Source organism: Octopus sinensis, linkage group LG25 (genome assembly GCF_006345805.1).
Source record: "Octopus sinensis linkage group LG25, ASM634580v1, whole genome shotgun sequence".
NCBI classification, from domain to species: domain Eukaryota; kingdom Metazoa; phylum Mollusca; class Cephalopoda; order Octopoda; family Octopodidae; genus Octopus; species Octopus sinensis.
Window position 1 is genome coordinate 5138336 of NC_043021.1, and position 12257 is coordinate 5150592.

General features: G+C 38.3%; 1 protein-coding gene across 5 annotated transcripts in view; it reads left to right on the forward strand.

The window, feature by feature from the left end:
- The window catches only part of LOC115224289 (rho GTPase-activating protein gacU), a 195931-nt gene that overhangs the window by 172013 nt on the left and 11661 nt on the right, over positions 1-12257 (forward strand). For all 5 annotated transcript variants that reach the window (XM_036513499.1, XM_029795113.2, XM_036513497.1 and 2 more), the window contains one exon: positions 9889-9915. In XM_036513499.1, the coding sequence (XP_036369392.1) occupies positions 9889-9915 (27 nt within the window). The remainder of the gene's footprint in view (positions 1-9888; positions 9916-12257) is intronic.

A 12257-nucleotide genomic window follows, 5' to 3' on the forward strand; every position in this document is an offset into this window, starting at 1 on the left:
TCCATGGATATTTATAGCCATTAGTAGAAGCATGGTACATGCTACTAAGTCTTGCTCAGCTACAAATGACAACTGTTGTTACAGGTTCAATCCCACTATGTGGCACCTTTGGCAAGTGTCTACTATTATAGATCTGGGCTATCCAAAACCTTGTGGGCGGATTTGATACTCAGAAAGTGAAAGAAACCCATGGTGTGTGTGTATAGGCTTGTGTTTAGACGGGTTGACATATTCTGGTGAGCCACAGGACTACATTATGTTCCATGTCAGCTTTGACATGGCTTCTACAGCTGGATGCATTTCTTAATGCCAACCACTTTTGCACTGGGTGCTTTTTTTTCCATGCCAACAGCACTGGTGAGATTGCCAAGTAACTCGCAAAACAAAAGTGAAAAAGCCCTCGACTAAGTGGAAGGATTATTTGAATGTAGGGCGAGATGGTTTTTATTCCAGGGACAAATATAGGTGTATTCCTATAGAGAATATATTTGGCTATCTATCTATCCGCTCAGTCGAAGTCGACTCTCGGTTACTCGATGGATCAGTGTCCTCCAGTCAGTTCTATCCTGGGCCGCTTCTTTCAGATTGGCTATGTCCATTCCGGTATCACTCTTGATGGTGTCAAGCCAGCGGGTTCTTGGTCGGCCTCTTCCTCTCTTGCCACTGACCATTCCGAGCATGATATGTGGCTATCCTGCATTATATAAGGGTGAGAGTAGCTGGAAAGTGTGTCTCCTTGTTTCAAAGTGTCACTTATTCAAGGAGCATCGTTTAGCGTCTGCTTTCCATGCTGGTATGGGTTGGACGGTTCAACTGGGGTCTGGGAAGCCAGAAGGCTGCACCAGGCCCAGTCTGATCTGGCAGTGTTTCTACGGCCAGATGCCCTTCCTAACGCCAACCACTCTGTGAGTGTAGTGGGTGCTTTTTACGTGCCACCGGCACAGGTGCCAGACGAGGCTGCATTAATTTTCAATATTCTGGCCATCAGGAAATATCACCTTGCTTGGAAACAGGTATGAGTTGTTGACAGGAAGTGCATCCAGCTGTAGAAAATATGCAACAATAAATTCTGTCCAATTCGTGCAAACAGAAAAATGAACATTAAACCAATGATGATGATGATGATGGTGATATAATCAGTTGAAATTATAGTGTGCAGCAATCACTGCAGAGTGGTGATTCAGTCAGTATTATCATCATCATATTTGACATTCCTTTCACAGTACTACTATGGAATGAAAAAAAAAAAACCTGCATAACTGCACCAACACACCTCATGTATCCCTATTATTTGTGTAGCTTTCTGTGCAGTTTGTTAAGTCCCAGGTCAGTTCTTACTGGCTTGACCTGTAATAAAAGGAAAGTGTTCTAGACGTGACAAGCTGGGTTATTGTTTGTTTTGAGACATTGTATATCTAGCACTGTGTTATTATCTAAGGTGTCCTTCCTTCCTGTAAAGAGAGTAGTAATGTGATTTGGCATTTTGTGTTATTTCTAGAAGTAAATTTTTTATGATTGAAGTGGGCTGCTTGCTTGTTTCAATCATTGGATTGCAGCCATGCTGAGACACTGCTTTGAAGAATTTATTCAAATAAATCGACCCCAAGAATAAGTAGACTTTACAATAAGTTCATTTATTCTAGACTTGTCTTAACCCTTTTGTTACCAACCCGGCTGAAACCGGCTCTGGCTCTGAGTACAAAAGTCTTGTTTGAATAAGTTTTGAATTAAAAATCTTCCACCAAACATTAGTCACAATTTATGTTCCTAACACTAGATTAATGATAACTAAGTTATTTTACTAAATTCTTTGTTATATCTAAAATAATCGAGAGAAACACAGAGCATCTCAAAATAAATACAGTAACAGTCTAGAATATTCTTTCTTAAAATATTTTAGACTTTAAGTCTAATAATTCCATCTTTGGCAAAGATAAAATAATTATGACAAAGAGTTATTCTATCAACTCTTTTGCTAAACCTGCAGGGTTGTAAATAAACCAGTACCAGGTGTCACTGGACACGGACACACACAGATACACACACATTGAATTATCAAGATCACATGCTGGTTTAATGAGTCATGCTCATATCCATATTGTTTTTGGCGGCCTGAGGAGTCACCAGATGAAGTAAATGAATTATAAACATTGGTGAATGGTAGTAATAGTAGTATAAGGATGTTGTTGGTTATCCATTTGGTTGGAGGTTTTTTTTTTTTGTCTGTCTTCTAACTCAACACTCATATGTACACATATACAAACACGACAGGCTTCTTTCAGTTTCCATCTATCAAATCCACTCACAAGGCTTTGGTCAGCCCAGAGTTATAGAAGACATTTGCCCAAGATGCCAACTGTGATGGCAAATCTATTGTTGTGAGGGTGTTGAAGAATTATTCTTAGGAGTCTGAAAATAGATGCTGGATTCTCAGTGTTATATAAGAATGTAATGTTAAAACTGCAAAATTATCTGGTCACCAGCTTTAGCACAAAGGCTGCAGTGCTCCTGTTTTTGTTTCAGTTTATTTTGGCATTATTACGCTGATGTTTGAAATACATTAACATGAAATTTTGCTAGAAGGTTCTACTTTATGTGACTTTAACCCTTTAGTATTTAAACCGGCCATATCCGGCCAAAATAGTTAATCTGTTTTATGTTCAAACTGACCAGATCCAGGCTCTCACACCTACCCTACAATGTTATTCTACATTAAGTAATTACACCATCAAGATCTTGAAGATATGAGAAAATGCATGATTAATTCAAATCAATGGGAATCAATAGGCATTATGTTTGATAGAATAATCAGAACACTAAAGGGTTAAAAACAGTTTGTATCATAAATCAGGGGTGGCTTCAGACAGCTTTTGAATAAGAAGGACTCAATGAATGAGATAAGGAAAAAACAGTTTTTTCAATGTTGTCAATGTGAAAATTTAACTTTCATTTTTTTCTTTTTTTTTTTTTCTTTTCTTTTCTGAAAGAAAGATTTAATGCTTCAGGAAGGGTGATTCTTCACCATTAAAAAAAGCTAATACATGAATTACAAGCATTGTGGGTGGGGAGCCAAGATATATATATATATATATATATATATATGAGAGATAGTGGACACCTGATCATCACTGTCCATCTCCTTGGAATACCTTTAATTCATTCTCGCTCTCTCTTAAACGTAGGTAGGTATGTTACCCCACTACCCAAAACCTTTTCCCCCTCATACTTTAGCCACCATCTAACATATGAACACTGCATCCTCCTTCCCTGGGTTTGTTAACTTGCAAGCTACACAGGGACTGCATTAGTGTCAGTGGCCCAAAAATAGCACCCAGTACACACTATAGTGGTTGGCATTAGGAAGGGTATCCAGCTATAGAAATCACGACAAAACAGACATTTGAATATGATGCAGTCTTTCATTCATTGGATCCTTGTCAAATCATCCAACCTATGCCAGCATGGAATACAGACATTAAATGATTGTATATATATATATATATATATAAAAAATCACTTTTGGAATGGTTAGTGTTAGGAAGGGCATCAAGCTGTAGAAACATTGCTAGATCAGATTGGAAAGCGGACATTAAACGATGATGATATACTAGAAGAGATACCTGTCCTTGCTCGGGATTAAAATGGCATAGTTTTTTTTTTAGTTTTAATTGTTTCAATTGTGACTGTGGCCATTCTGGAGCACCGCCTTTGGTAAAAAAAATCGACTACAGTATTTATTTTTTGTAAGCCTAATACTTATTCTATTAGTGTCTTTTGCTGAAATGCTGTTATGGGAACATAAACACAGCAACATCAGTTGTCAAGCAATGGTTGGATACAAACACACACGCGCGCGCGCGCGCGCACATATATATACAAACATAAATACATATTGAAAGTAATAGAAATGAAACTAATATATTCAGATACATAATGAAAGTGAAATTGAAACCACATAATAGTGAAAGTATTAAGAGAGATGCTATTGTTTCACTTTTGACATGTGATACTGAAACTGTAAGAGATAAGAGATTGCTCTGGGCTCGCATTAGGTGTGAAGTCAAAGATTTTTTTGTCCCATGCCACTGCATGGACCCTAAATAAGGCATATGTAAAATTTGAATGGAATCTGTTGGGTAGTTCTCGAGTTTTAGTGATGCACAACACATTCTCAGTTTTATATATATCTACTACTTATGTGGAAAATCGGTGTGTTTGTTTGTGGCATTGTTAGCTAACTCCTACATCGTTTTATTGATTTTGATGAAACTTGACACATGAGTAGAACTCGTGTCTGAAAACCTCGTGATGTATTTAGATTGTTGAAAAAATCAATAATACGGCCCCTGGAAGGGACCTTTATATCTACCTCAAAACTTTTTTTTAAACACCCAAGGGAAATAACCCATAGCACCTGTACAATATTTTTTTTAAACTCAGGGGAAATGACCCATTTCATTGTTTATGTTTGATTTCTTTGAATATTGATTTTTTTTGTGTGTCCTATTTCTAATTTTTGCAAACAATATCACTTTTATACTTTATTTAACACGTGAGTAGAATTCATGTCTGGAAATCTCATGACATACTTAGATTATTGAAAAAAATTGATAATAGGGCCCTTCTGATGTATCCTATCTATTACATGTTATTAATATTTTATTTAACCCTTTAGTGTTCAGATTTACTCTGTTAAATGTAATACTTTTTCACTCATTGTTTTGAATTAATCATGCATTATCTAGTGTATATATATATATATATATATATATATATATATATATATAAATAAAACAACCAGCGCTGTCCACAATTTTCAGTTGCTTAAAAGCTAAAGCTAGAATCCCTTTATAAGGTATCTCAAACTGCTAGAAATAGCAGCCTAATCTTCCTAAAAATCGCACTGCCATTTTGAAGAAACATTTTGAATGTGATCTTGGATGTACTGTCTGAAACTAAGATGGAACTGTCATAGTTGGAATGCTGTTGATCCTACTAGGTCTACTGGATCAGAGATGATAGGAAGCTGAATAACAACTGCTCTTTTCAAGACAAATTGTCTCTACGTGGATGAACAACTTGCTTGAAATAGAATCCAAATCATACAACACACTAGCTTAAAAAAGAAAGATATAAATATATATAAACATTTCTCTGTGTCATATAGATGTATAGATTTCTTATAAACAAACAGGTGTGTGTCTGTACATATATATATATATGCATATATATATATATTTACTCCTCCAGCTCTGCCACATGCCACTTCTAACTTAATACTGATTTCAATATTTGGCTCAAGGGCAGCCGTTTTGGTAGACAAAAACTGAAAGAAGCCTGTCATAAGTGTTTGTCCCTTGCCACTGCTTGACAATTGGTGATGGTTTGTTTGCATTCCTCGATACCTAGTAGTTTGACAAAAGAAACTGATGGAATAAGTACCAGGTTTAACCCATAACTATTCAAACCATCCACATGCAGCCAAAATATTCTGTTTTATGTTCAAAGCAGCCAGATCCAGCCTCTCACACCTACCCTACAATGTCCTTCCAAAAATAAACAACCACATTATGAAAATTTCCAAGCCACTATTGTATTAATTCAAAGCAATCATCATTTAACGTCCGCTTTCCATGCTAGCATGTGTTGGACGGTTCAACTGGGGTCTGTGAAGCCAGAAGTCTGCTTCAGGCCCAGTCTGATCTGGCAGTGTTTCTACGGCTGGATGCCCTTCCTAACGCCAACCACTCCGTGAGTGTAGTGGGTGCTTTTTACGTGGCAGACGGCCACGGACGGATGGTGCTTTTTACGTGCCACCGGCACAGGGGCCAGTCGAGACTGGCAACGGCCACGAACGGATGGTGCTTTTTACGTGACACCAGCATGGGGGCCAGGCGAGGCTGGCAACGGCCAATGTGAATAAATAAGCATTACATTTGACAGAATAATCTGAACGCTAAAGGGTTAGAAAAAGTATAAATACTGGGATTGATTCATTTGACTAGTCCAATGACTGAAGCAAGTGAATGAGACACACACACACAAGTGAGCACGTAAGTGCAAAATAAGGTGGAAGTAAAATAGTACTCGATTACCAAAGGTAGAGCAATGTACTTTTAATTAAAGCTGCAAAATTATCACAGAGCTCTTACTCAGTTTCATATTCCCATTCATTGGACTGTTGTGTTAAACCTACAACTGTTCGACGAACAGGAATTTGAAATTCTGAGTAACAGTTCTGTGATAATTTTGCAGCTTTAATAAAAAGTATATATATATATTTCTTTACTGCCCACAAGGGGCTAAACATAGAGGGGACAGACAAGGACAGACAAAGGGATTAAGTCGATTACATCGCCCCCAGTGCGAAACTGGTACTTTATTTAATCGACTCCAAAAGGATAAGTCGACCTCAGCGGAATTTGAACTCAGAACGTAACAACAGACGAAATACCGCTAAGCATTTCGCCCGGCGTGCTAACGATTCTGCCAGCTCGCCACCTTAAAAAGTATATATACAGTGGTTGGACAAAATAATGGAAACACCTTATAATATTAAATTTATTTTAATGAGATAGAACCACCTTTGGCAGTAATTACAGCTTGAATTCTATGAGATATGGACTCATACAAAGTTTGAATTGTTTCCAAAGGAATTTTTGTCCATTCTTCAGCTAAAACAATCTCCAGTTCATGTAGTGATGATGGTGGAGGATATTGACCCCTTACTTGTTTTTCTAAATTGCACCATAAATCCAGAGAGGTGTGCTCTTCAACAGCATGACATAGAATATGACAAGGTTGGTCCTTTGAAATACAGGTACTAATCATTTTTATCAGCTGAGTGGACTGGAGCAACATGAAATAAAATGTCTTGCTCAAGGACACAACATGCCACTTGGTATTGAACTCATGACCATATGTTCTTGAACCCACTACCCTAATCACTAAATCAAGCCACTTGCTAATCAGTTTTAAGGATAAGCCAATAATAGAGCTTGCCCTGTTTGTTTATATTTTGAAAATGTACACATAGGCACAGGGGTAGCTGTGTGGTAAGCAGTTTGTTTCCCAAGGCAGTGAGCTGGCAGAATCGTTAGCACGCCGGACAAAATGCTTAGTGCCATTTCATCTGTTTTTATGTTCTGAGTTCAAATTCCGCCGAGGTCAACTTTGCCTTTCATCCTTTCAGGGTCGTTTAAATAAGTACCAATTATGCACTGGGGTCGATGTAATCGACTTAATCCCTTTGTCTGTCCTTGTTTGTCCCCTCTGTGTGTAATGAAAAAATAGTTTCACCATTCCATAGCAAAACCTACACTTTTTCAATTTTTCATATCTTGGCATCTGAAGCAGCTGGGGATAGAATAATTTGACTAAAAAAGAATCGGTTATTGCAATCAAAAATAAATATTGGTAAAAAAAAACAAAAAAAACCCGTGTTTGGACATACGACAGTTTAACATAATAGCAATGATATTCATATATATATATATATATATATATATATAAGTATGGCTGTGTTAAGAAGTTTGCTTCTCAACCACTTCCTTTTGGATTCAGTCCCACTGCATGGCACCTTGAGCAAGTATTTTCTATAGCCCCAGGCCAACCAAACACTTGTGAGTGGATCTGGTAGATGAAAACTGTAAGAAGCCTATTGTATATATGTGCATGTATTTGTTATTGTCTCCTTGCCATGACGTGTGATAATCATGAACAAGTGTCATACAAGCAGTTTTTTCATTTCCAGTGTTCTGTGGAAATATGTCTAGCCATGGAAAATTATTTTACTTGGCAACAGGAAGGGGCATCCTGCTGTTGGAAATCTGCCCCTACAAGTCCAATCTGATTTTATGCAAACATGTAACAGTGAATGTTGAAATAATTTTATATATATATATATATATGGTGGTGATCTGGCAGAAACGTTAGCACGCCGGGCGAAATGCGTACCCGTATTTTGTCTGTCGTTACGTTCTGAGTTCAAATTCCACCGAGGTTGACTTTGCCTTTCGTCCTTTCGGGGTCGATAAATTAAGTACCAGTTGCGCACTGGGGTTGATGTAATCGACTTAATCCCTTTATATGTCCTTGTTTGTTCCCTCTGTGTTTAGCCCCTTGTGGGTAGTAAAGAAATATATAATATATATATATAATCATTTAAACATTATATACACTTAAATTTCAATGTGGTTTGTCTTTGATCCATTCTTTCAGTTTTTATGAAACCCTAAGATGGTCAGTCTTGATCAACCGAGTCCCCTCATGACCATCCAATTTTTCTTTTTTTTTTTTTTCTGCATGAGATGTACATTGTTCAACATTCCCCATTATCTTTGAAAAACTAAGGTACAGTATTTGAGGGAGACTTGATGGCTATTTCCAGTTAGAGTGATAAAGACCTCTCCTGCTCTTATTGGCTTTGGTTAAATGCTGCATTTTCCCTAAATATTGTTTGTATTGTTCATTAATTTATTTATTAATCTATACATAATTAATCTTCAGTTTCACAATTTAGCAGCCATTGTTCTCTTACAGCAAGGATGAGTCTGGAACAAGCATTTCTATAATAAATGTTTTTTTGTTATTTAACCTTACGTCAACCAGTGATCAAAAGTTTTCCAACCATGACCTTTCCATCTTTATGTTTGTATCTTGGATTACATCTAATGGGTCTGTTTTTAAAACTGTAGGATGTGATTTAACCTTTTTGATAACATATTTCTATTAAAATTCACTGCCTTTTGTTTCAGTTAATTTTATCATTTACTTGTTTGTTGTTAGACTGTGGCCATGCTGGTTCACAACCATGAAAAGATTTTAGTCCAACAAATCAACCCCAGTACTTTTTTTTTTGAGCCAGGTACTTACACGAGTCTCTTTTGCTGAATTGCTAAGTTACAGAGACATAAATAAACCAACACCAGTTATCAAGCAGTGGTAGGGAGCAAACACACACACACACACACACATATATATATATTTACTTGTTTCAGTCATGTGACTGTGGCCATGCTGGAGCACCGCCTTTAGTCGAGCAAATCGACCCCAGGACTTATTCTTTGTAAGCCTAGTACTTACTCTATTGGTCTCTTTTGCCAAACCACTAAGTTACGGGGACGTAAACACACCAGCATCGGTTGTCAAGCGATGTTGGGGGGACAAATGCAGACACATACACACACACACACATATATACGACAGGCTTCTTTCAGTTTCCGCCTACCAAATCCACTCACAAGGCTTTGGTCGGCCCAAGGCTATAGTAGAAGACACTTGCCCAAGGTGCCACGCAGTGGGACTGAACCCGGAACCATGTGGTTGGTAAACAAGCTACTTACCACACAGCCACTACTAAGCCTATATATATATATAACTGAAAAAATTTAGTCATATATATATATATATATATATATATATATATATATATATGGTGTGCTTTTTCAGTTTCTGTCTACCAAATCCATTCACAAGGCTTTGGTCAGCCTAAAGCTGTTGTAGAGGAGACTTTCCCAAGGTGCCATGCAGTAGAACTGAATTGGAAACATGGTTGGGAAACTTCTTACCACACAGCTATGCCTGTGCCTAAAAAATGACCAGCCCCAGTGGAGTTTTGAAACTTATTGAATTCTCATCAGATATCTACATTAATTTGACCAATCAGTAACGAAGAATTTAGAAAAATAAGTTTGTTCTTAAACTGTTGTTTTTAACATGAAATTTTGATGGATGGTTTTAATTTAGATCGAGTTTGAATTTTTGAATCAGTGGTGATCTCAGATGGGTTGTGTCAAATATTCTACCCGATTTATGTTCCGACTGGTCAAAGCCGGTGTCTCCCACCTGCCCTACAATTTCTAATTGTCTCCCTTTTGTTTCTTTCAGAATATCGCCGAGTATGTCATCTTAGTGGTGAGTGCTGTTATTTATCTTTTAAGCTTTTTCTGAATTGTTCTTCGTGTGTGTGTGTGTGCACTTAAGTGCAATGAATGTGTTGCGTATGTCTATACATGTATGTCTTGCTATTGGCATATAACTTTTGATAGTCACAGAGGTACCATCATAGCACAGAAGTATGTCTTTGGCATTCAGAGCTGGCAGAGGTCATCCAACTTTGTTTAACCACAGCCAGTTTCTTTTGCAGAGAGGCAGAGATGCGGATTTATTATATCAGGGATGTGCATGTAACTGGAGTACTCGACCACTTACAAATCGATTCAGTAGCAGGGAATTCTGTTGATTGTATGTTGTTGTTTGTTCCTTCTCAAGCCATGCTTGGCTCATAAGGGCCGGTTTCCCGGTTTCTTGGCGTATAGGTTTCCCACCTGGACGGGATGCCAGTCTGTCGCAGGTGAGCTGCAAGATGGAGGAAAGAGTGAGAGAAAGTTGTGGCGAAAGAGTCAGCAGAAGTTCACCATTACCTTCTGCCAGAGCCACATGGAGCTTAGGTGTTTTTACTCATAAACACACACATCACCCGGTCTGAGATTCGATCCCTCAACCACGAGTCTGCTGCTCTAACCACTAGGCCATGTGCCTCCACATGTTGATTGTATAACTGAATCCCTGATGAGTGACAGAGATCCTCTGTTCTCTCCATACTCCCAACCATTCTCCTTATTGGACTAAACATCTTGGATTACTGTATGTTCTATATAAATCTACTGTGTACAGGGCACCTGTTCTTCTGTGCCGGTGTCACAAGAGAATCTCCACTTCCTTCCTCACCCCCAACCATACCAACTACACTCTCTCTACACTGATTAGTAAGCAAGATAACTTCTGTAGTGTTGGCTCCAGAGAGTAGATGACTCTGGCTGTGGTGACCTGTCCAACCCGTGCTTGCATAAAACATGGATATAAAATGATTTGTGTACACACACACTTTCATAATGTTAACACTTAAATTCAAGGTGCAGGATTGGCTGTGTGGTGAGTAGCTTGTTTACCAACCACATGGTTCCGGGTTCAGTCCCACTGCGTGGCACTTTGGACAAGTGTCTTCTACTATAGCCTCGGGCCGACCAAAGCCTTGTGAGTGGATTTGGTAGACGGAAACTGAAAGAAGCCTGTCGTATATATGTGTATATATATATATATATTATATATATATATATATATATATATATATATATATATATGTGTGTGTGTGTGTGTTTGTCCCTCTAGCATTGCTTGACAACCGATGCTGGTGTGTTTATGTCCCCGTTACTTGGTGGTTCGGCAAAAGAGACCGATAGAATAAGTACTCGGCTTACAAAAGAATAAGTCCCGGGGTCGAGTTGCTCGATTAAAGGCGGTGCTCCAGCATGGCCGCAGTCAAATGACTGAAACAAGTAAAAGAGTAAATTAAAGCAGGGTATGTGTGTGTATGCATGTTTGTATTATGTACTGTCAAGCACTAATGAAATTGTGTGTGTGAGTGTACAAGTGTTTTCGTGACCCAGACATCTGAGTGGTAATCCAATCTAGAGTATGTTTGCACTTTGTCTCTCAAGTATCAAGTCATGAAACAGCTACGTTTGCCCGCCCAGTCTTTGTACTGCAGTCTGGGCTACAGAGAATAAGCATGATTAATATTTATGAGGCGTGGGCGTGGCTGTGTTGAAAAAAATTTGCTTCCCATCCACACGGTCTTTAGTTCAATCCCACTGTGAAGCACCTTGGTTTAAGTGCTTTCTACCACAGCCTTGGGTTAACCAAAGCCTTGCGAGTGGAATTGGTAGACAGAAACTAAAAGAAGCCCATCATTGTATGTGTTTTACTGTCTCCTTGCTTTGACTACATTGACAAATGTAGCATATTGAAGACTTCGTCCATGGGCGCACACACACTGCCTACCTATCTATCTATATCATATATATATATATATATATATATATATATATATACTAGCAGTATCACCCGGCGTTGCTCGGGTTTGTAAGGGAAATAACTATATAAGCATTTTTAGAGTTACTTCCTTTATAGATGCCAATTCGGGCTTTCTTAGCCATTTCTGTTTTGGTGTCTTCAAGCCATGAAGTCGTTGTTCTAAAAGAACGCTGGTCTCCTTGACAACGCATTACGACGTTGATTTCCTTACACTCCCTTCCCCACAGCTTCACGAAGGGGGAGAAGCAAGCACAGGTGCAGGTGTTTGAGCGTGGACGCCAACTCCGCCGCCATCGACACACGAAAAATTATGCATTAAAATGGAATAAAAAATGATGTTAAATTATTTTTAAAATCGTAGACTCATCGTAGACGCGCGC